The sequence below is a fragment of the Salmo salar genome, chromosome ssa09, assembly GCF_905237065.1.
Source record: "Salmo salar chromosome ssa09, Ssal_v3.1, whole genome shotgun sequence".
Classification (NCBI taxonomy): domain Eukaryota; kingdom Metazoa; phylum Chordata; class Actinopteri; order Salmoniformes; family Salmonidae; genus Salmo; species Salmo salar.
The window spans coordinates 127175567-127201430 of record NC_059450.1 but is presented as its reverse complement, the minus strand read 5'-3'; the positions used below and the strand labels follow the sequence as shown (position 1 = coordinate 127201430).

Below are 25864 nucleotides of genomic sequence, written 5' to 3'. Positions count from 1 at the left end.
AAGTAGCCTTTTCCAAACAGACCAAATACATACACAACATCTGCTTTTCAAACAAGACAGCAGTCTGATTTCCTTGAAAAAACTTTATTTGCAGACCACTTTGTGCTTTAGGTCTATGTTACAAATACTTACAGCACATATGCATTTAACACTGATAATTCCCAAAACATCCAAACGGTATATTTATTAGCAATACATATATTACATACATGTGTATACACTCGCACAGGCATTAGATGCATTCAACAAAATCCTGAAATCATAAAGGTGGTGGTAATAACATGATATAAGAGCTATTGGTGGTACAGGGACAAAATGTAAAATCAGCAAAAATAATCATATTAAAAAATAAAGAAATATTGGGATTCAATACTACTTTAGTGGTATGATATTGTAAGTTGCATAGCATTTATGTTTTCAAAAATTAAACAGCAAACGATATAGAAATCTGAAGTTTATAAAGCAGTGGGTATATGAAGTCACTATACAGTATGGAGGTCATTGTATGTTATCTTAGTATTATGACTGGGACATCCATTGACAAGGTGATGGTCTATACCAGGTCTATACCTTTTCTTTATGCATCATTACATTGCAAAAGTGGCAACCATGTCTGAAACATATTTTATGTGGTTTGTGGCTGATTAGAAAATTATCTTTAGAGGGAAACAAATATTAGATCTTTTTTATTGGCAATCCCTATGGATATTTATGTGATAAAATAAATACTTCTGTGATGTATTAACATTAATCTCTCTAACAGCCGTGATTTAGATTGTAGTAGATCATAGTTGGTTTTCCCTTCTGGTCGGAGTCCCAAATGGCACCCATTTCTCGATATCGCGCACTACTATAAAAGTAGTGAACTATAAAGGGAATAGGGTGCCATTTGGGATGCATACATATTCATGGTCCATTATGAATGTTTTTATAATACTAAATATAATGTAAAACCTTTGGAGAACATTTGGTACAGATCAGTCACTTCATAGCCCTGTAGAGAAACAGAGTTAGTCCAGAATGGCACCCTACTCCCTATTTAGGGAATAAGCTACTCACTATATGATGAGTCTGTGCCTAGTGGGTCCATCCAGAGCTGCTATAAACTGTACATTGCAGACCAGCTGTCTTTAAAATCAACTCACCAGCGGAGAGTGGGGTAAGTTGAGTCAAAGGGGTAAGTTGAACCACCCTTGTTTCTAGGAAACCATACACAAAATGAATAATTTCACCAAATATTTAGGAAGAGGTCATCATTTCATGGAGTCCGTGAAGGAAGAAAGCAAGTATGTTCCAAAAAACTGATTTTCACCAAGTCAAATTAATTTATTGTGTTAAGAGGTTTCATGACGCTTGTATCTAAACCAAAATAGATATAATAATTTGTATCTAAACCAAAATAGATATAATGGTATAATTTTTCTATACAATAAGCTTCAATATGAGGTCCTAAACCTAGCATGAAAGTGCATCCTTGCAGCTGTGTGGGCTAATATAGTCAAACTGTTTGCCTTGTGGTAAGTTGAGTAAATGTTTTCTTCCCAGGTATAATGAACGGCTGGGATATGAGGGATTAAAAGACAAAGAAGTGATTGTGTTGAATTGTGTTTGGAAAGTAAAGATAGACATGGTTTTAAAAAGGTAGTGGTAATATTTCATTCAGTACACAAATGTGTAGGGGTAAATCGTGCCAAGATATCACTTTCTTTGGACAAGCTATGTTTTCAAAATTGTAATGTTTACATGAATTCAGATTATTTTCAGGGATACACAACATCCTGAAATATATATAGATATCTTTGTTAGAAAGAATACTACATTTCCATTGATGGAGTGATGCTGAATGTAAAAAATGGCTCAACTTACCCACTCTCCCCTACAGGATATACCTTTTCTCATTAGATTCAATTCAGTACTGTACTGTATGTATTCAAATACAGGACCACACTGATATAGGATGTGTCCAAAATGGCACCCTATTCCCTATATGGTACCTTAATTCCTTATGGGCTCTGATCAAAAGTAGTGCACTAAATAGGGAATAGGATGCCATTTGGGACAGAACCATACAAAGTCACTACAACCATGATTTTGGGACTATCGAGAGAACAATTACCCCCCCCAAAAAAATTGTGATCAACTTGGAACTCTGTTAGGATAGAAAAACATGTAATTAAGTCTGAATTAGCTACAGTAGATTAGACACATTTTCCCCCAAATCTGCTTTACACATTATTATACAAGTTTAAGCAATTATTTTAAAGAAAATACAAAATCAGAAGCAGGCACAAATGATAGATAACCATTAATACAAACAAAACAAATATAATAACCATGTAATAGAGAAAATCTAAGCATTCGTCCCAAATTACACCCTATTCCCTATATAGTGCACTACTTACAGTGCAAAATAGGGAATAAGGTGCCATTTGGGACGCTTCCTACAGTATAACCTCCAGTGGATTCTTAGGCACCTGTTGAACTTCAACATGAATCAGCCTCCATACTTACGGTATAGAGAGCAGACCTGGGTTCAAATACTCTTTTAAATCATGTAAAATACTTAAGCTGTGATCAATTGAGCTTGCCTGTTGCAGTGGAACCAATATAAAAGTCCCACCTGGCACTCCAGGCAGGCTAAAGCTAATACTCTTGAAAGATTTCAAATAATGTATTCCCAGTGTTAGCAGACTATTGACAGTGGCTTGACATGGGAAAACAAACATATTCATGAACAACTATGACAGTTCTATGACAACTTTGCAATCATATTGAATACTGAATACCAGGAATACCGGTATTGAACTATGGGCCTGGAAGGCTGAAACACTTCTGGTTATCAGTCTTTCATTCTAACCGGAAACTGGTTAAATCATGGAACTCTACGGCCAATCAGTGACATTAATCAATCAATCAATCAATCAATCAATCAATCAATCAATCAATCAATCAATCAATCAATCAATCAATCAATCAATCAATCAATCAATCAACTACCAGGTAGAAAAGACAATCAGCAAAACTTCTGCCCTACAGGCATGGAGTTGAATAGCCCTGCTACATGTCCTTCTACCAACTCACAGGACCACCATCCATCCTACAGGACAGAGGCATCTGCTGCTTTAGCACCTTTGGGCAAATCATAAACATTTTTGGGATCAAGTGTCATCATAAAACAAAGCAATAATGAATGCTGGCAAGTGCCTTGAACAGAACAAGTTACATGCTCTGCCCTAGATGGGGCAGTCTCCCCATAGAGAGAGATTGTTTTACCTCTATGGTCTCCCCTACAGCAGAGCAGAAGGACTGCAGGATTTCAAGTAGGTTTTTGTACGGAACCAAAGCTCTCATTGTCGACTGTGTTGTTTCAGTTGTCCCCTCCCTCTCTTTATGTCCCAACGTAAAAGTTATGAGGCACTTGCAAAAAAAAAACATTAAAAAAACAACATCTGTCAGTGTTTTATTTTCTGTGGAGAATATCCGTCCATCAGTCTGTCTGTCTCAATGGTCATGTCGAAGGAAGTCCGTTTGTCTGTCTGTCCGTCAGACTTCTGAGCTGTCCAAGCCACCGCAAGTGAACCCTGATGTCACCATGGGCTCAGTGGAGCTTGACGTTGTTGTGGGAACCTCCATCTTCTTCTTCTCCTGTCTGGACCGTACGGTTAGCACTATGACGATGATGATAAGGATAGTGAGGAGGAGGCCCACCAGGATCCCTATGATCAGGACCAAGCCGTCCTCGCTCTCAGCAGGATGGTTCAGCTCCCTGGGCACCACACCCCGAGTGAGGACCTCCTGGTCGGGGCTGGTGTGGCGCTGGCGGCTGAGGTCCAGGGCGATATGGAGAATGTTGGTGCCTCGGTTGTTGTCCAGGCCGATGTCCTCTGTCAGGTCTGGCACCCTGTTTGCTGACCGCCTGGATCGAAACTGGGACTGGGACGTTCCTCCTGCAGCCATAGTTTGATGCTGGGTTTCTCTGTCCATGCTGCTGTGTTGGGTCAGGGAGTGGCCTCCTGCAGCCATATTGCTGTGTTGGGTCAGGGAGTGGCCTCCTGCAGCCATACTGCTGTGTTGGGTCAGAGAGTGGCCTCCTGCAGCCATACTGCTATGTTGGGTGAGTGTGTGGTACTCCAGACTTCTCTTCCCGATCCCCCTGTTAGCATTCTCTCTGGAGCGGACGGTGTAGATGGTGTGGATGAACCACTCTCTCCCTGCTGACACCTGGACACCAGAGGAACAGAGTTAGTCATGAGGGCTGGGTAGTTTACCTGAGCATGACAGGAACAATCCCATGTCATTAAAGATAGAGTCATTAATAGAAATAATAACAAGCGACACCACGCCTCTGTTTTGGTAAAAAGCTGAGGGATGGGCCTGGAGAAATTTAACCTCTCAAATTCATTGACAGCGCTATGGACGCAAGGGCTGACCATCCATGATATCAAAATGATCGTTTTTACCATGAATTGAGTTACGACAGTTGAACTAAGCTCACGAGGCATTTATAAGTTATATTCGTCAAGAATCAATGGGTATATATAATAAATGTATACGTCCAAAAATGGATGTAGCAACTAAGGATTCTAGCTTTAAAGCAGTGAAAGTGAGTGTTAGAAATAGGAATAAGACAGGGATGTTCCTTCTCCACTATTCTGTGTTATGTAGCATAGGGGTCAGGGAGACGTACTTGGAACAGTGCTGTAGAGTTCATGCTGAAGCCGTCAGATCCAGGCTGTCTGACCAGGGCCAGGGCCTGAGGGTCGTCTACAGCCAGCAGAGCCCTGAACCCGACATTACCAAACAACCTGGCCTGGGTCTCTGGCTGGGCCTTATCCTGGAGGAGGAGAGGGAAACACTAGTAAACGCTGTACCAACATTGGTAAAGGTGTTTAGGATACAGTGAGGGAAAAAAGTGTTTGATCCCCTGCTGATTTTGTACGTTTGCCCGCTGACAAAGAAATGATCAGTCTATAATTTTAATGGTAGGTTTATTTGAACAGTGAGAGACAGAATAACAACAAAAAAATCCAGAAAAACGCATGTCAAAAATGTTATAAATTGATTTGCAATTTAATGAGGGAAATAAGTATTTGACCCCCTCTCAATCAGAAAGATTTCTGTCTCCCAGGTGTCTTTTATACAGGTAACGAGCTGAGATTAGGAGCACACTCTTAAAGGGAGTGCTCCTAATCTAAGCTTGTTACCTGTATAAAAGACACCTGTCCACAGAAGCAATCAATCAATCAGATTCCAAACTCTCCACCATGGCCAAGACCAAAGAGCTCTCCAAGGATGTCAGGGACAAGATTGTAGACCTACACAAGGCTGGAATGGGCTACAAGACCATCGCCAAGCAGCTTGGTGAGAAGGTGACAACATTTGGTGTGATTATTCGCAAATGGAAGAAACACAAAAGAACTGTCAATCTCCCTCGGCCTGGGGCTCCATGCAAGATCTCACCTCGTGGAGTTGCAATGATCATGAGAACGGTGAGGAATCAGCCCAGAACTACACGGGAGGATCTTGTCAATGATCTCAAGGCAGGTGGGACCATAGTCACCAAGAAAACAATTGGTAACACATACGCCGTGAAGGACTGAAATCCTGCAGCGCCCGCAAGGTCCCCCTGCTCAAAAAAGCACATTTTCATGCCCGTCTGAAGTTTGCCAATGAACATCTGAATGATTCAGAGGACAACTGGGTGAAAGTGTTGTCAGATGAGACCAAAATGGAGCTCTTTGGCATCAACTCAACTCGCTGTGTTCGGAGGAGGAGGAATGCTGCCTATGACCCCAAGAACACCATCCCCACTGTGGAAACATTATGCTTTGGGGGTGTTTTTCTGCTAAGGGGACAGGACAACTTCACCGCATCAAAGGGACGATGGACGGGGCCATGTACGGTCAAATCTTGGGTGAGAACCTCCTTCCCTCAGCCAGGGCATTGAAAATGGGTCGTGGATGGGTATTCCAGCATGACAATGACCCAAAACACACGGCCAAGGCAACAAAGGAATGGCTCAAGATGAAGCACATTAAGGTCCTGGAGTGGCCTAGCCAGTCTCCAGACCTTAATCCCATAGAAAATCTGTGGAGGGAGATGAAGGTTCAAGTTGCCAAACGTCAGCCTCGAAACCTTAATGACTTGGAGAAGATCTGCAAAGAGGAGTGGAACAAAATCCCTCCCTCCTGAGACTACAAGAAACGTCTGACATCTGTGATTGCCAACAAGGGTTTTGCCACCAAGTACTAAGTCATGTTTTGCAGAGGGGTCTGTAACGGATTGGCAGTCGTGGTGAAGGAATGAGGCACAGGAAGCAGCGAGCACAGGGTAGTGGCGTATTTAATGTACACTCACTCATCAAACAAAATACTCCCAAACACAGGGGAGAAAATACACACGGCGTAAAATAGCGCCGACACGAACATGAGCCGTCACAATAGAAATAATCCCGCACAACACGGAAGCGGACCAGCTAACATAAATAGCCCCGCTAATTAACCAAACTAAACGCAGGTGCACAAAACCAAAAAGAAGGGAAAACCAGAAAGGGAATCAGTGGTAGCTAATAGGCCAGTGACGACGACCGCCGAGCGCCACCCGAGCAGGAGGGGGCGCCACCGTCGGTGGGAATCGTGACAGGGTCAAATACTTATTTCCCTCATTAAAATGCAAAGAAATTTATAACATTTTTGACATGCGTTTTTCTGGATATTTTTGTTGTTATTCTGTCTCTCATTGTTCAAATAAACCTACCATTAAAATTATAGACTGATAATTTCTTTGTCAGTGGGAAAACGTACAAAATCAGCAGGGGATCAAATACTTTTTTCCCTCATTGTATGTATGTGCATTTACCCTGCATTTACCCAACAGCATTTCTGGTGCTTGTGCAGTTTATAAGGTGCTTGTTTAAAAAAAATATGAGTAATATGATTATTGTGGCAGATGTTTGTGTATATAGCACATTTTATGTTTAGGTTTTCAATATATCACAAACTGTTTCTGCATAGCTATTTGCATAGCTATTTGCATCCCAAATTACATGCTATTCCCCAGATATTGCACTACTTTTGACCAGAGCACTATGGGCCCTGTACAGTACTGTACTTACGATGATTTTGAATCTGTAAAGCAGCGATGGAGCATCAGCCAGACAGCCATACTCATTGTTGTTGGGATTGTACTTGGGCACATATCCATCCGCGCCGGTGCACAGGAACACCTTCTCTATGTTACAGATAAAGGAATCCCCCAGGTTCTGAACTGGGTCCACCATCACTCTGCCATATATCATGTCACCTGGGAGGAGATCAGGTTTGGGTTAATACAGTAATAACTCAATCAATCAGATAGTCAATGGGGCTACCTCCATCCCAAATAGCAACCTATTCCCTATGTAGTGCACATCTGATCAGGATCCATGAAAAGGTGGTGTGTGTGAGAAGTAAGAAAGCTGTGAGAGGCTGGTTGTAATGCTTCAGTGGAGGCTCCTCAGAGGAGGAAGGGGAGGACCATCCTCTTCAGTGAATTGAATAAATATAAAATTAGTGAAATATTAAAAAAGTTATCCTTTTTAGATAAAACTATACTAAATATATTCACATGCCACCAAATGATTGATTAAAACACACTGTTTTGCAATGAAGGTCTACAGTAGTCTCAAAAGCACCCTCTAGTGTAGCACCATTGTCTAGCCAGGAAACAGCAAGTTTCCATCCTCCTCTGGATGCATTGAATTCAATACAAAACCTAGGAGGCTCACACAGTACACAGTAATTTCAAGCCTGGTCATTCAACTGAGACTGCACTTCTCTGTGTCACGGAGGCTCTCCGCACTGCTAAAGCTAACTCTCTCTCCTCTGCTCTCATCCTTCTAGACCTATCTGCTGCCTTTGATACTGTGAACCATCAGATCCTCCTCTCCACCCTCTCCGAGTTGGGCATCTCCGGCGCGTCTCACTCTTGGATTGCGTCCTACCTGACAGGTTGCTCCTACCAGGTGGCGTGGCGAGAATCCGTCTCCGCACCACGTGCTCTCACCACTGGTGTCCCCCAGGGCTCAGTTCTAGGCCCTCTCCTATTCTCGCTATACACCAAGTCACTTGGCTCTGTCATATCCTCACATGGTCTCTCCTATCATTGCTACGCAGACGACACACAATTAATCTTCTCCTTTCCCCCTTCTGATAACCAGGTGGCGAATCGCATCTCTGCATGTCTGGACATATCAGTGTGGATGACGGATCACCACCTCAAGCTGAACCTCGGCAAGACGGAGCTGCTCTTCCTCCCGGGGAAGGACTGCCTGTTCCATGATCTCGCCATCACGGTTGACAACTCCATTGTGTCCTCCTCCCAGAGTGCTAAGAGCCTTGGCGTGACCCTGGACAACACCCTGTCGTTCTCCACTAACATCAAGGCGGTGACCCGATCCTGTAGGTTCATGCTCTACAACATTCGTAGAGTAGGACCCTGCCTTACACAGGAAGCGGCGCAGGTCCTAATCCAGTCACTTGTCATCTCCCGTCTGGATTACTGCAACTCGCTGTTGGCGGGGCTCCCTGCCTGTGCCATTAAACCCCTACAACTCATCCAGAACGCCGCAGCTCGTCTGGTGTTCAACCTTCCCAAGTTCTCTCACATCACCCCACTCCTCTGCACACCCCACTGGCTTCCAGTTGAAGCTCGCATCTGCTACGGAGCTGTGAGGGGAACGGCACCTCCGTACCTTCAGGCTCTGATCAGTCCCTACACCCAAACAAGGGCACTGCGTTCATCCACCACTGGCCTGCTGGCCCCCCTACCTCTGCGGAAGCACAGTTCCCGCTCAGCCCAGTCAAAACTGTTCGCTGCTCTGACAGTGGAGTCAATCACCACCTTCCGGAGACACCTGAAACCCCACCTCTTTAAGGAATACCTGGGATAGGATAAAGTAATCCTTCTAACCCAATCCTAGTAATCCTAGTAATCCTTCGCGAATGCAGCTAGCTAGTTTAGCCTACTCAAACACCCTCAAACACCCTAGTTTAGCCTACTCAAACAGAGAGGGATGCTATGTTAGCTAGATGGCTATGGCTATCCAACACTGGAACTCTTCTAAGTCAAGGAAATCTTTTGGTTGTATTAATTTATTGCCACTGGGGCCAGCCGGTGTAACTGCTAAACTGCTTGCTGACTGTACACTGTACAGGATGATTGTAGCGGTTTAGTACCACGTTAGTTCTAGTAGCTATGTTGACTATGATGTTAGCTAATATGGTGACGATGTAGGCTGTGTGTAACGGTTAGTGGTCATGATATGAAGGTTTGGCTTGGAAAGGTTTTTTCACCTGGTCACAGACAGCTGATATGTTGTGCACCGAAGGAGAAAAGGTGAGAGGAGGAGAGCAAGTACAGTGCCTTCGGAAAGTATTCAGACCACTTGACTTTTAACACATTTTGTTAGGTTACAGCCTTATTCTAAAATTGATTAAATTGTTTTTTTTCTCTCATCAATCTACACACAATACCCAATAATGACGAAGCAAAAACAGGATTTTAGAAATGCTTAATATGACATTTACATAAGTATTCAGACCCTTTACTCATTACTTTGTTAAGCCCATTTGGCAGCGATTTCAGCCTCGAGTCTTCTTGGGTATGACACTACAAACTTGGCACACCTGTATTCGGGGAGTTTCTCCCATTCTTCTTTGCAGATCCTCTCAAGATCTGTCAGGTTGGATGGGGAGCGTTGCTGCACAGCTATTTTCAGGTCTCTCCAGAGATGTTCAATCGGGTTCAAGTCCAGGCTCTGGCTGGGCCACTCAAGGACATTGAGAGACTTGTCCCAAAGCCACTCCTGTGGTGTCTTGGCTCTGTGCTTAGGGTCGTTGTCCTGTTGGAAGGTGAACCTTAGCCCCAGTCTGAGGTCCTGAGCGCTCTGGAGCATGTTTTCATCAAGGATCTCTCTGTACTTTGCTTCGTTCATCTTTGCCTCGATTCTGACTAGTCTCCCAGTCCCTGCTGCTGAAAAACATCCCCACAGCATGATGCTGCCACCACCATCCTTCACCGTAGGGATGGTGCCAGGTTTCCTCTAGAAGTTCATTATTGATTTCATCAGATGGTCTCATGGTCTGAGAGTCTTTAGTTGCCTTTTGGCAAACTCCAAGTGGGCTGTCATGTGCCTTTTACTGAGGAGTGGCACTCTACCATAAAGGCCTGATTGGTGGAGTGCTGCAGAGATGGTTGTCCTTCTGGAAGGTTCTCCCATTTCCACAGAGGAACTCTAGAGCTCTGTCAGACTGACAATCGGGTTCTTGGTCACCTCGCTGACCAAGGCCCTTCTCCCCCGATTGCTCAGTTTGACAGGGTGGCCAGCTCTAGGAAGAGTCTTGGTGGTTCCAAACTTCTTCCATTTAAGAATGATGGAGGCCACTGTGTTCTTGGGGACCTTCAATGCTGCAGTTCTTGCTACCCTTCCCCAAATCTTTGACTGGACACAATCCTGTCTCGGAGCTCTACGGACAATTGCTTCGACCTCATGGCTTGGTTTTTACTCTGACATGCACGGTCAACTGTGGGACCTTATATAGACAGGTGTGTGCCTTTCCAAATCATGTCCAATCAATTGAATTTACTACAGGTGGACTCCAATTAAGTTGTAGAAACATCTCAAGGATGATCAATGGAAACAGGATGCACCTGAGCTCAATTTCAAGTCTCATAGCAAAGGGTCTGAATACTTATGGAAATATGGTATTTCTGTTTTTAATTTGTAATATATTTGTAAAAAAAAATGTCATACATTTTAGAATAAGGCTGTAACGTAACAAAATGTGGAAACAGTCAAGGGGTCTGAATACCTTCCGAAGGCACTGTAGATAGACGCGAGAAGGAATTATATATACAACGAGCAAAGTGATTATGCTGTTTGTATGTGGCTGCTATAAAAGTGAACTGTGTTTGTGTGTGATCAGGTGTGTATTCATTCCGTAGATTAGGTTGAAAACGTTTCATAAATGAAAGCAAACGGAATGAAACGTGGATAAACATACCTGAATTTGTCCAAAAGAAACTCTTGTTTGCAACAGTTGGACTAATGATTACACACCAGATCAGGTAGATGCAGGCAAGAGTCTGCAAGGCGGTATTGAATGTGTCACTGTCTGTCACCTTGTTTACACAAAATGTTCTCTCGACCTGTGCACCTACGTTGTAAACTTTCATTCATACGCTAGGTTGTAGCAACCTCATCATTGGTATAGGGAACATTAGAGTATCATGTAGTAGCCTAAACCTTTCCATGTTACATTAAGTTGGGTGAATGGAATATGAATGACAGTCATCCAGAATGTTGTAATAGAAATAAGGCTCATATTTATTTATTTTTAAATCCTCCCATATCTTAAACAGCACTGACTGATCCTCCCTCATCTTAAACAGCACTGACCGATCCTCCCTCATCTTAAACAGCACTGACCAATTCTTCCTCAACTTAAACAGCACTGACCAATCCTTCCTTATCTTAAACAGCACTGACCGATCCTTCCTCAACTTAAACAGCACTGACCAATCCTTCCTTATCTTAAACAGCACTGACCAATCCTTCCTTATCTTAAACAGCACTGACCAATCCTTCCTCAACTTAAACAGCACTGACCAATCCTTCCTTATCTTAAACAGCACTGACCGATCCTCCCTCATCTTAAACAGCACTGACCAATCCTTCCTCAACTTAAACAGCACTGACCAATCCTTCCTTATCTTAAACAGCACTGACCAATCCTTCCTTATCTTAAACAGCACTGACCAATCCTTCCTCAACTTAAACAGCACTGACCAATCCTTCCTTATCTTAAACAGCACTGACCGATCCTCCCTCATCTTAAACAGCACTGACCAATCCTTCCTCATCTTAAACAGCACTGACCAATCCTTCCTCAACTTAAACAGCACCCTGTGAGAAGGCTGTGTTTGTTTGTAGCGTTACAGTACCCTGTGAGAAGGCTGTGTTTGTTTGTAGCGTTACGATACCCTGTGAGAAGGCTGTGTTTGTTTGTAGCGTTACAGTACCCTGTGAGAAGGCTGTGTTTGTTTGTAGCGTTACAGTACCCTGTGAGAAGGCTGTGTTTGTTTGTAGCGTTACAGTGCCCTGTGAGGCTGTGTTTGTTTGTAGCGTTACAGTACCCTGTGAGAAGGCTGTGTTTGTTTGTAGCGTTACAGTGCCCTGTGAGAAGGCTGTGTTTGTTTGTAGCGTTACAGTACCCTGTGAGAAGGCTGTGTTTGTTTGTAGCGTTACAGTACCCTGTGAGAAGGCTGTGTTTGTTTGTAGCGTTACAGTGCCCTGTGAGAAGGCTGTGTTTGTTTGTAGCGTTACAGTACCCTGTGAGAAGGCTGTGTTTGTTTGTAGCGTTACAGTATCCTGTGAGAAGGCTGTGTTTGTTTGTAGCGTTACAGTACCCTGTGAGAAGGCTGTGTTTGTTTGTAGCGTTACGATACCCTGTGAGAAGGCTGTGTTTGTTTGTAGCGTTACAGTACCCTGTGAGAAGGCTGTGTTTGTTTGTAGCGTTACAGTACCCTGTGAGAAGGCTGTGTTTGTTTGTAGCGTTACAGTGCCCTGTGAGGCTGTGTTTGTTTGTAGCGTTACAGTACCCTGTGAGAAGGCTGTGTTTGTTTGTAGCGTTACAGTACCCTGTGAGAAGGCTGTGTTTGTTTGTAGCGTTACAGTACCCTGTGAGAAGGCTGTGTTTGTTTGTAGCGTTACAGTGCCCTGTGAGAAGGCTGTGTTTGTTCGTAGCGTTACAGTGCCCTGTGAGAAGGCTGTGTTTGTTTGTAGCGTTACAGTACCCTGTGAGAAGGCTGTGTTTGTTTGTAGCGTTACAGTACCCTGTGAGAAGGCTGTGTTTGTTTGTAGCGTTACAGTACCCTGTGAGAAGGCTGTGTTTGTTTGTAGCGTTACAGTACCCTGTGAGAAGGCTGTGTTTGTTTGTAGCGTTACAGTACCCTGTGAGAAGGCTGTGTTTGTTTGTAGCATTACAGTATCCTGTGAGAAGGCTGTGTTTGTTTGTAGCGTTACAGTACCCTGTGAGAGCTGTGTTTGTTTGTAGCGTTACAGTACCCTGTGAGAAGGCTATGTCGCTCTCCTGTCCGAAGCCCATGGATCCGTCAGACAGCCACAAAGTTCTCTTAGACAGCAGCAACATCTGTGTGTTCAGACTGAACTCAGCCGCAACAGGGTCACTCACCTGGGATAAGACACACACAATACCAAGTTTTATCATTTTAGTATAGGACAACACACACAGTGTTACCATCAGAGAACACAGGCCAATCACAGTGTTACCATCAGACAACACCCCTCAAGCTGTTTCCCACTAGAGTACATCTCTGTGTGCACTCAAAGATTGTCATATCACAGACACTTTTAATGATATGATATTGATGTACACTCTTAGAAAAAGGGTTCCAAAAGGGTACTTTGGCTGTCCCCATAAGAAAACCCTTTTTGGTTCCAGGTAGAACCCTTCTGGGTTCTACCTGCAACCAAAAATGGTTATTCAAAGGGTTCTCCTATGGGGTCAGCCAAAGGACCCTTTAGGGTACTAAATAGCACCTTTTTTTCTAAGTGTGTAGTTATCCTAGGGTGATCTGACCTGCTGGAAGCGTATGTCCAGGTCGAAGGTGACAGTTTCTCTGGGGTTACAAACAGGAGGCAGGGAATACTCCAGACCGGGAGGAGAGGTACAGGGTAGCAGCTTCACCGTGTAGGTACCTGAGTAGTCACGCACCTGGGAGACAGAGGGGAATAAGACACAATTATTTACACCAGTTACACCAGTGCCGATAACACACTACGACTTAAGAAGGAAATCCTGTAAATGGCATAAGGGCTTGAAAGTAAGCATTTCACGGTATTCAGCGCATGTGACAAATAAAAATGTATTTGATTTGATTTTTGATTTGATTTGCTACTCCCAAGTCTTTACACTAAAGACACAGAGTTAGCAGATAAAGAAATAAAGATTATATGAAATATATTGATAACCCAGTATTAAAGATGGAAGAAAAGATGCTGTCCTCACTGCGAAGTCTGATGTGAAGGTCCACTGCTGCATGGGCTGGTTGTAGGTGGGTTCGCTCCTCACCAGGCTGAGATTAAACGTCACCCCGGGGTGGTCCGCACACATCACCATGGACGACAGAGAGGACGCTGGATACAGACACAGGTAAGGGTAATACAGAACTAAAGAGGAATATGTACAGTATCAAGCGTGTCAGAGTAGGAGTGCTGACTTAGGATCAGTTTTGTCTTTTACATCAAAATGAATAAGATTACATGGACGGGGGGACGTGATCCTAGATCAGCACTCATACTCTGAGACACTTGATACATACGGGCCCTGGGCTACTTGTTTAAGACCGTGGATGTACTGTATGAAAAGAGTAGATAATGTGAACATACCAGAGTGTGATATGACAAACAGTCCTCTGAATCGAGCCTCTGTTCTGAAGTTGACCACCAGACGACCCTGTTCGTTGATACGCATACTGGTGGGGTACAGGGCTCCTACAGAATACAGCCAGTCAGTCTCCCTGTCACACTGACCTAACACATCCCTGCTATTACAGCCCACCCACTGAGGAAGGTGCAGTGAAGGGCACCTGCAGAATGCAACCCGTCGGCCTCACTGTCACACCAAGCTAACACATCCTCATTCATTGCTGTAGAAGCAATAACATAACCATATCATCTGTGCTCAAAGTACACCAGACAGTGTTGTATTGTTTGTTTTTGCCTCATTCTGTAAAGACTGAAATTACTTTTAAATATATTTAATTTGACGTGAGACTTGCCTTGTAACTCAGCCTCAGGAGGACTGCCAATGCCGTCCCGCCACAAGATGGCAGTGTCGTATACGAAGGTGAGTCGTAGCTCAGACTGCAGGTCAAAATGCTGCCAGCTTCCTGCCCCCACCGGGGAGTGGAACACATAGGAGACGTGGAGGGGCACCCGGAGGGTCACATAGGACTGGACCAGGTTCAACACCTAGAGAGAGACATACATCAAATCAATAGGTTCAACTCCTACAGAGAGACAGGAGAAAGAGGGAGAACTAAAGAGAGAGAAACAGAGAGGGGGGAAGAGAGAAAGATAGTGAAATAAAAAGAGAAATAGAAAGAGAGAAATAGAGAGAGGGGGAGAAAGAGAGAAAGATAGTGAAATAAAAATAGAAATATAGAGAGATAGAGAGTGAGTACCTACATACATTACATCAAACTCTGCAAAGTGCATTTAAACATCCACACACTTAAACATCCAACAAGCAGGGAGCTTACAAAAGGTCCCTAGTACTGGTTTATATATAGGCCTATACTAAACATTCACAAGCTGCCTTGTAGGACTGACTACCTGAGAAAAGGGATTCTTAACAGAAGCTGCTGAGAGAAAGCGCTTTAGAGAACATCTGCATACTGTTTAAAGGCAACAGTATTCAGACCCAGTCATAACTTTATTTATTTTATTTTATTTCACCTTTATTTAACCAGGTAGGCAAGTTGAGAACAAGTTCTCATTTACAATTGCGACCTGGCCAAGATAAAGCAAAGCAAAAAAAGCAAAAAAGGCCATGGTAGCGAAGTAAATACAATATAGCAAGTAAAACACTGGAATGGTAGATTTGTAGTGGAAGAAAGTGCAAAGTAGAAATAGAAATAATGGGGTGCAAAGGAGCAAAATAAATAAATACAGTAGGGGAAGAGGTAGTTGTTAAGGCTAAATTATAGATGGGCTATGTACAGGTGCAGTAATCTGTGAGCTGCTCTGACAGCTGGTGCTTAAAGCTAGTGAGGGAGATAAGTGTTTCCAGTTTTAGAGATTGTTGTAGTTTGTTCCAGTCATTGGCAGCAGAGAACTGGAAGGAGAGGCGGCCGAAGGAGGAATTGGCTTTGGGGGTGACCAGAGAGATATACCTGCTGGAGCGTGTGCTACAGGTGGGTGCTGCTATGGTGACCAGCGAGCTGAGATAAGGGGGAACTTTACCTAGCAGGGTCTTGTAGATGACCAGGAGCCAGTGGGTTTGGCGACGAGTATGAAGCGAGGGCCTTAACAAATACCTTATGGGAACGGTATTCAGACACACTCATAACTTAAGAAATACCTCATGGGATCAGTATCCACTCATAACTTAAATACCTCATGGGATCAGTATCCACTCATAACTTAAGAAATACCTCATGGGATCAGTATCCACTCATAACTTAACAAATACCTCATGGGATCGGTATTCAGACACACTCATAACTTAAGAAATATCTCATGGGATCAGTATCCACTCATAACTTAAATACCTCATGGGATCAGTATCCACTCATAACTTAAATACCTCATGGGATCAGTATCCACTCATAACTTAAATACCTCATGGGATCAGTATCCACTCATAACTTAAATACCTCATGGGATCAGTATCCACTCATAACTTAACAAATACCTCATGGGATCAGTATCCACTCATAACTTAATAAATACCTCATGGGATCAGTATCCACTCATAACTTAACAAATACCTCATGGGATCAGTATCCACTCATAACTAACAAATACCTAATGGGATCAGTATCCACTCATAACTTCCCTGTGGCTCAGTTTGTAGAGCTTTCCATCACATAGACTGACCAGGTGAATCCAGGTGAAAGATATGATCCATTGTTTATGTCACTTGTTAAATCCACTTCAATCAGTGTAAATGAAGGGGACGAGACAGGCTAAAGGATTTTTAAGCCTCGAGACATTTTTTATTTTTTTTACCTTTATTTAACTAGGCAAATCAGTTAAGAACAAATTCTTATTCACAATGAGGGCCTAGGAACAGTGGGTTAACTGCCTTGTTCGGGGCAGAACAACAGATTTTTACCTTGTCAATTCGGGGATTCAATCTAGCAACCTTTCAGTTACTGGCCCAACGCTCTCACCACTAGGCTACCTGCTGGATTGTGTATGGTTGCCATTCAAAGGGTGAATGGTCAAGACAAAAGTTTTAAGTGTCTGAATGGAGTATGGTAGTAGGTGCTAGGTTCACTTGTTTGTGTCAAGAACTGCAACGCTGCTGGGTTTTTCACACTCAACAGTTTCCCGTGTGTATCAAGAATGGTCCACCACCCAAAGGATATCCAGCCAACTTGACACAACTGTGGGAAGCATTGGAGTCAATGTGGGCCAGCATCCCTTTCGACACCTTGTAGTCCATGTCCTGACAAATTGAGGCTGTTCTGAAGGCAAAAGGGGGTGCAACTCAAGATTAGGAATGTGTTCCTAATGTTTTGTACACTCAGTGCTGTACTGTGTGGGCTGTACTAGTACTACTGGAGCTCTTATGGATTCAAGAGGGTTTACATTGACTCTGACATTTACACTGGCCACATTTCTGAGAGATGGTATCTTTTCAACAGAGTTGAATCCAGATATATGGCAACAATAGCAAACCATTCCATTTGTAACTGATGAATGTTTGGTTGTGTTATTCAATTACTGCTTTGTCAACAATTAAAATAAAACTATCCCATTCTGAAGTGAATCATGCAATCAAGACATAACAATCCAGGCTGTTGATTTATATTTTTATTTATTTATATTAATACCCCAGTATTTCTACTTTGCACACTCATCTACTGTCAAATCTACCATTCCAGTGTTTTACTTGCTATATTGTATTTACTTCGCCACCATGGCCTATTTATTTTACCTCCCTTATCTCACCTCATTTGCTCACATTGTATATAGACTTATTTTTCTACTGTATTATTGACTGTATGTTAGTTTTACTCCATGTGTAACTCTGTGTTGTTATATGTGTCGAACTGCTTTGCTTTATCTTGGCCAGGTCGCAGTTGTAAATGAGAACTTGTTCTCAACTTGCCTACCTGGTTAAATAAAGGTGAAATAAATAAAATAAAAATACATTTGTTCTATTGTACTTGGAACCCTTAAACAACAGTGAGACAAAGAACCAGAGAGAGAGAGAAAAAGAGAGCGAGAGAGACTGTAGAGAGATTTGAATGGTATCTGCTCCCTCCGGTGACATGAGAGGGTTACCTGTCTGCACTAGCTCTCCCTTCATGATAGGACCTGCCTATGCCCTGAGCGAGAGAGAGAGAGAGAGAGAGAGAGAGAGAGAGAGAGAGAGAGAGAGAGAGAGAGAGAGAGAGAGAGAGAGAGAGAGAGAGAGAGAGAGAGAGAGAGAGGAGGAGAGAGAGAGAGTTAGAGTTAAGAGAACAGGTAGAACCCAGAGAGAGCTGAGGCAGATGATTTGCTGTATGACCCTGACGCTGCCTGCTGAGACCTAATGGATTCCTGTGGTCTGATAAGCTGGGGACAAAGCCTCTCACCATGACACACAGACACAGAGAGACAGAGTCAGTCCCAGCACAGTGAGAGGCCAGCCTGGGGCCCCAAACTCGGTGTGACTCAGTCTCTCTGTAGCCCGCAACCTCTCTACTCAGCCCCCCAGCTTCCCAGTCAGTCGGTCGGCCCCTCAAGGGCCAATCATGTCAGAGAGAACACAGGGGCACAAATAATGTTCCTCTAGACTAGAGCTGTTGTTGAGTCTTTATGTTTGTTCTGCCTGGCCACACTGATTGAAGCTTACAGTACAACTCACCTGTAGGACAGCTCATATGGATGTGACACAGGCACACAGGCAGACCCTGCAGTAGGGGTATAGGGTTTCTGGGTGAATAGAGACATGTCTGTAGTACCTGGCGGGGTCTCATTCTCTTTGTTAGTTATGGATCTTACTTAAAACAACACAGTGATACTTAAAACACCTCAGTCTGTTATCACATGGCTGCCAGCGACTAGCAACAGTACGTCAAACCTGCAGATAGGAGGGACATTGACAAAGGTAAACCAGTGTTGGTACATGGTACTAAGGCAGACCCTGACATTCAGGATTATTAAGTGGTAATCAACTCCAACCTCTCCCACAAAGCTCTGTCTTGTCAGAATATGAACTTCTTTCAGTTTCAGCGTAAACAAAGGGGCTAACGCTGGATTAGAACCTGCCAGAAGGAAAGTCATAAAGTGTGGAGGAAGTTTACTTTAGAAGAGAATGATGATGACTGCCTCCATAAAATATCATTATCTTATACTTCCTATGTATCATAACTCATCCACATCTTCTTCCATTTATAGTCTCATTTATAGTGCAAAATGGAATTTCACTTTACATAGAATTTAGTGATATTCCATGGAGTTGGTGTCTTTTCAACCAAACAATATGCATAACCTTAAATTGGATAAGTAGTTAGCCTCTCATAAATTCTAAATTCTACTGTTGATTTCCCCCCCCCACCCACACACACAACTAGGGTGCTTCTAGTTGATGATCTACAGCAGGGGGGATCTGTAGCGTGAGGAGACCTTAACCATACCATGCCCTTTGCTCTCTCTCTCTGCAGGCATCTCTCTCTGCAGGCATCTCTTCTCTTTGCAGGCATCTCTCTCTCTGCAGGCATCTCTCTCTCTCTGCAGGCATCTCTTCTCTCTGCAGGCATCTCTTCTCTCTGCAGGCATCTCTCTCTCTGCAGGCATCTCTCTCTCTCTCTGCAGGCATCTCTTCTCTCTGCAGGCATCTCTCTCTGCAGGGTTCTCTCTCTCTCTGCAGGCTCTTTCTCTCTCTCTCTACAGGCATCTCTCTCTCTGTCTCTCTCTCTACAGGCACCTCTCTCTCTCTACAGGCATCTCTCTCTCTCTCTCTCTCTCTCTCTGCAGGCATCTCTCTCTCTCTCTCTCTCTGCAGGCATCTCTCTCTCTCTCTGCAGGCATCTCTCTCTCTTTCTCTCTCTCTACAGGCACCTCTCTCTCTCTCTCTACAGGCATCTCTCTCTCTCTCTCTCTGCAAGCATCTCTCTCTCTCTCTGCAGGCATCTCTCTCTCTCTCTCTGCAGGCATCTCTCTCTCTCTGCAGGCATCTCTCTCTCTCTGCAGGCATCTCTTCTCTCTGCAGGCATCTCTCTCTCTGCAGGCATCTCTCTCTCTCCACAGGCATCTCTCTCTCTGGAGGCATCTCTCTCTCTCTCTCTGCAGGCATCTCTCTCTCTCTGCAGGCATCTCTCTCTCTCTCTGCAGGCATCTCTCTCTCTCTGCAGGCATCTCTTCTCTCTGCAGGCATCTCTCTCTGCAGGCATCTCTCTTCTCTCTGCAGGCATCTCTTTCTCTCTGCAGGCATCTCTCTCTCTGCAGGCATCTCTCTCTCTGCAGGCATCTCTCTCTCTCTGCAGGCATCTCTCTCTCTCTGCAGGCATCTCTCTCTCTCTGCAGGCATCTCTTCTCTCTGCAGGCATCTCTTTATGACCGCAGCCCGCTTAATTAAGTGCTAGTGAACTAATAGACAGACTGGGATTTAACTACACTGAAGTGACTGGAGGTTTCCAAGGGAAATCTACATGACAGGAGCACTGAAGCATGTGACCAGGGTTTAAGATCTCCACTCAGGGAGGGTTAGGGAGGGAGGGAAGTAGGGAGGGAGTTTAAGGGAGAGTTTAAGACCTGTAAGAGCAGTCCCTCCCTCAACACAGCAGAAGCAGCTGTTTAAAGAGCACAGTACAGAAAAGAGCAGAAGGTTTTAATGCCGTGAATGTTGGAGAAGGCCTTTTGACAAGATAAGTAGCAGGCCACATGAGGAGTTGTGGGAATCCATAAAGCACTGTGTTTGGTTAGTTATTAGTGGTGAGGTTAAAACATGGGGTTCAGAAGAACATTGTCTGAGAGGGGCATCTCAAGAGGTAGCTAACAGATAAGTGGCTGTAAAGGATTGTGTCTGTGAAAAGGAAAATTACAAGAACTGTTATAGGAAAGAACTGGAGGACAAATAACACCTCTGGCCAAGAAATCATCATAACACCTCTTCCCAAGAAATCATCACAACATCTCTGGCCAAGAAATCATCATAACATCTCTTCCCGAGAAATCATCATATCATCTCTTCCTGAGAAATCATCATAAAATCTCTTCCTGAGAAATCATCATAAAATCTCTTCCTGAGAAATCATCATAACATCTCTTCCTGAGAAATCATCACAACATCTCTTCTCAAGAAATCATCATAACATCTCTTCCCAAGAAATCATCATACTACCTCTGGCCGAGAAATCATCATAACACCTCTTCCCGAGAAATCATCATATCATCTCTTCCTGAGAAATCATCATATCATCTCTTCCTGAGAAATCATCATAAAATCTCTTCCTGAGAAATCATCATAACATCTCTTCCTGAGAAATCATCATATCATCTCTTCCCGAGAAATCATCATAAAATCTCTTCCTGAGAAATCATCATAAAATCTCTTCCTGAGAAATCATTATAACATCTCTTCCTGAGAAATCATCACAACATCTCTTCCTGAGAAATCATCACAACATCTCTTCCCAATAAATCATCACAACATCTCTTCCCGAGAAATAATCATAACATCTCTTCCCAAGAAATCATCATAACATCTCTTCCCAAGAAATCATCATAACATCTCTTCATGAGAAATTATCACATCTCTTCTCGAGAAATCATCATATCATCTCTTTCCAAGAAATCATCATAACATCTCTTCCCAAGAAATCATCATCACATCTCTTCCTGAGAAATCATCATAACATCTCTTCCTGAGAAATCATCATAACATCTCTTCATGAGAAATCATCACATCTCTTCTCGCGAAATCATCATAACATCTCTTCCCGAGAAATCATCACAACATCTCTTCTCGAGAAATCATCATAACATCGCTTCCCAAGAAATCATCATACCACCTCTGGCCGAGAAATCATCATAACATCTCTTCCCAAGAAATCATCATAACACCTCTTCCTGAGAAATCATCACAACATCTCTTCCTGAGAAATCATCATAACATCTCTTCCCATACTTATTTTCCAATTGGTCAGGGGTCTGGTGGGATTGTTGTGTGGGGCAGCCCACCTGTCTGTCTGTCTTTTCTGATAGTGCCCCCCACCCCCCACACACACAGCTCTCTCACCTGTCCGTCTGTACCGATGGTCCCTCCACAGTCTGACAGTAGCTCAGACATGTCATAGTAACTAGTGAACTCCCATAGACAGGCCTCTAGGTTGAGATTCTTGTAGAAGCGCAATACGCTGGATCCCCTCAGGGGGGCGCTGTACTGGTAGGGAGAGGTCTCCCCGATCACCTCAGGGTTCTTGGTGGCGTTGGTTATGAAGCCGTGGTGGGTCTTGACCTCGGTGTAGTCCAGCAGGTTAGAACAGCGGTGGTTCCCCACACGAGTACCATCAGGACTCAACGTCAGCTCAAAGTTAGACAGAGGACGGGTGGAGACCACAGGGAGCATGCCTGGGAGAGGAGAGGAGAGAGGAGAGGGGAGACAAGGGGTTAGGAGAGAGAAAGGCGGGGGCGGGAGAGAGAGAGAAAAATAGAGAGGGAGAGAGAAAGACAGAGAGAGAGAAAGAGAGTGTGAAAAATAGAGAGCGAGAGAGAAAGAGAAAGAAGATAGAAGTCTCTCTGTGTTCTTCACCGTCTATGTGTGGCATGGTGACAGTGATCTTGATGAGGTTGGGGTGGTCTGGGTCCTCTGCTCCGGTGTAGCGTAGCTTGGCAGAGAAGGGCTCAGCGCCCACTGTACCCACCACACGAGGCTGGCACATACCATCCTCTATACTGATGGAGACTATGAAGCTGCTGAGTTCCAGGCCCTCATCTCCGTTAGAGTTCACAGCACGGGCTGCACACTGCACCCTAGAGCCAGCCTGGAGGGAGGGACAGTCAACTCAATCACATCAATACAGTCAATTCAATCCCATCATGAACTAAATCATTCACTTTATGTCTTGTCAGATGTTCAACTCTTTGTCTGAGTCAGTCCAAATTCACACTCAGTTCACTGATAATGTGTTCTCTACCTGGAAATAGACAGAGTCCAAGGTGATGATCTTGGAGGAGGAGAAGAAGGTATTAAAGTCCACCTCTCTCATGGAGCTGGTGACCCCGTCCAGGCTGGTTGGAGCGCTGACCAACCATCGATAGCGGGTCAGTGTGTCATTGATGTGCTCGCTGATGCAGATGGAGCCAGTCTTGTCGTAGTCAGGGTACTTAGGATTACAAGCCTGAGGGAGGGAGGAGAGAGGAGACAGTGTTTGGGAATGAGGCAAAATATACTGTAATGTATAGGGAAAATTTGCATTGTTCATCAACATCACTCATCTGTGCTTCAATATCAAATTAAATCCTAATTGAATCCTAATTGACATATTCCTAAACCAAAGAAACGACTTCGTTTTTTAAGCAAATTAAGAGCAGACAGTGAATAGAATGATGCCCTGGCCTATGTCCTAAATGGCATCCTATTCCCTATATAGTGCACTTCCCTATGCGACTCTGGTCAAAAGTAGTGCATAAAACAGAGAATAGGGTGCCATTTGGGACGAACCCCTGGACTGGGAGGTTAAAAGCCAGTGATAAACCATTCTCCGTACCGTGACACAGACAACGGGGTAGCCTGCCACTGGGGGGGTGTGTCTGGCCCTGGAGGTGTCGTCATACTGCAGTAGGGAGAACACCTGGGGGACGGAGGGGAAGGTGACGTCCGCCATGCTGTTGGTCTCCTCTATGTAGATAATGGCCTTACTCATCTGGGGACAGACAGAACATAAACAGATCAAACAGAAAAGTGCTGTTAAAGGTAGTGATGTACGACGTAAACAGCAATATCAGGGGCGACTAATGCAACAACTAAACTTCTCTCTTGTTCTTGTCCCTCGGCTTTCACGTTGAAGGTAAGTGAAGGGTACCCGTGAACATGCACAAATATATCTGCGATATTCTCCGTTCATCCTGCTACTTGTGTCAACGTCATATTGCTGAGTCTATGTGATTTTATTGTTCCAGTCCTCACCTGCGTCTCAGCCACCATGTTCTCATCAGGTTTCAGGTGGACCGTGAAGGCTTCTCTCATCTCTCTGACTCCATCATACAAGATCTCCACCTCGATGTAGTGCTCTGTGTCACCCTCCTTGAACTCAATGTCTGGGGTAAACAACAACAACAACACGGCTCTAGGTTAAACAGGAAACATCTATACACTGCAGATACTGACGGAGTTACCTTATCAAGTCGATTATTTATATAGTAGTAGGGTCAGGATATTTTCCTAATCACATCACATTGTCAGGAAAAACTCATGGCCTTCTTGACGTGAGAGGTTGTGAGATGTTGATGTGTGAGGTGTTGTAATATTTCTCACCTTCAGATACAGGATGGTAGTCCTCTCCGGAGGTGGCTGATCCGTCCTTGGTGTGGACGCGGACCACAGAGACCTTGGAGGTGTCTCCTACCCTCAGCACTGGGATCTTCACCATGGACACCTGGCCTGCCCCGCTAGGCTCACTCACACTGAACTTAGTCTCCCCAAACTTGATGATGGCCTCTGGGGAGAACATGGATGGGAGTCACAGAGTCAGACATGGAGCAGTGTGATATGAACTAAACAAGGTTACAGACTAACAGAGTAGAATGAGTTGAAGACACACACCAAAACAAGTTAACAGGATGCAGACTAGCAGATCATGAATTTGAGAAAATGAAAAAAGTTATGCAATATGTATCTGGGACTATTATAGAGTGTGCAACTTATTCTATTGTCTACAGATGAAATGATTCCATCTATGAGTCAGTCAGTCTTACTGTCTGTGTCGTCCATGATCTTGACCAGAGTCTCGTTCTGTTTCCCGATGGACGCTCCGAACGGAGATTCACTGCGTGGCGACCCCAACACCAGCCTCAGCTCCTCCTCCTCCTCATGCTCCGTGTCATCAACCAGAGACAGAACACACGGCTTCTCCACCTCCCCTGGAGAGAGGGGAGGGATAGAGAGATGGAGATGGGAGGAGAAAGAGAGAGAGAGAGATTGAGATCGAGAGAGATTAGCAAAGAGGGGTAACCAGTTGTTGAAAAATCTAATATTTTGAAGGGTTCCAAAATACACAGAGAAACTATATCAAATAAAATCAAAGTTTATTTGTCACGTGCGCCAAATACAACAGGTGTAGACCTTACAGTGAAATGCTTACTTACAGGCTCTAACCAATAGTGCAAAGGTGTAAGGTGAACAATAGGTAGGTAAAGAAATAAAACAACAGTAAAAAGACAGGCTATATACAGTAGTGAGGCTATAAAAGACACCGGTTAGTCAGGCTATACCCTTTTGGCCTACGCGGTGTTCCTTGTGTCAGTGTATTTCCTAGTCTTCTACAGACTTTTACAGAATAGATTTCAGTGTTACCTGGTAGGAAGGTGATGATGGAAGCGTCTGTGTTTGGTCGTTCGTTGAAGTCCATCATGACCTGAGCGGTGCCCTGTCTGGTGTAACAGCGGACCGTTGACCTGTAACTGATGTCTCCACTACGATACACCACGACTGAGATCTGACCGGAGTTCTCATGCCCCATGTACATGGCATCACGGAACTGCACCTTGGGCACTGTTAGAGGACAATCACATCAAGAAATCATCTACGTTAGATGAAGTGCATCATGAAACAGTGTTGATCATAACCATGACATAATGCTCATAACTGTCTACAGCTGATCTTATAATGCACTATAAGCCTTTATAAAGGCTGTATGAATGCATTGATAAGGACACTTACAGTAACGTGATACCAAAGCTTTAAGTGGCAGCATTGTTCAATCATCTTTATTGGTGTTGATGTTTCAGAGATGCCCTGTTTTGTCAGAGCAAGGTATGATAGCTTTTCTAAACTCCTGAATGAAATGCCATTGCTCGTTTTAATCTATATTAGATCTCATTGATAATTAGACGCATTCTAACAAATCAGATAGGTTTACTCAC

The 25864-nt window shown here is 44.0% G+C and overlaps 1 protein-coding gene across 1 annotated transcript in view; it reads right to left on the bottom strand.

Moving 5' to 3' along the window:
• Window positions 1–68: 68 nt before the first annotated feature.
• The window catches only part of LOC106612873 (FRAS1-related extracellular matrix protein 2), a 113947-nt gene continuing 88151 nt past the window's right edge, over window positions 69–25864 (bottom strand). The window contains exons 11-26 of the mRNA XM_014214479.2: window positions 25296–25493; window positions 24698–24862; window positions 24258–24440; window positions 23910–24040; window positions 23491–23646; window positions 22918–23121; window positions 22533–22764; window positions 22020–22351; window positions 14842–15034; window positions 14450–14554; window positions 14070–14197; window positions 13641–13775; window positions 13106–13232; window positions 7115–7302; window positions 4688–4834; window positions 69–4221 (exon numbers count right to left, since the gene is read on the bottom strand). Of these exons, the coding sequence (XP_014069954.2) occupies window positions 3544–4221; window positions 4688–4834; window positions 7115–7302; window positions 13106–13232; window positions 13641–13775; window positions 14070–14197; window positions 14450–14554; window positions 14842–15034; window positions 22020–22351; window positions 22533–22764; window positions 22918–23121; window positions 23491–23646; window positions 23910–24040; window positions 24258–24440; window positions 24698–24862; window positions 25296–25493 (3302 nt within the window). The 3' untranslated portion in view covers window positions 69–3543. The remainder of the gene's footprint in view (window positions 4222–4687; window positions 4835–7114; window positions 7303–13105; window positions 13233–13640; window positions 13776–14069; window positions 14198–14449; window positions 14555–14841; window positions 15035–22019; window positions 22352–22532; window positions 22765–22917; window positions 23122–23490; window positions 23647–23909; window positions 24041–24257; window positions 24441–24697; window positions 24863–25295; window positions 25494–25864) is intronic.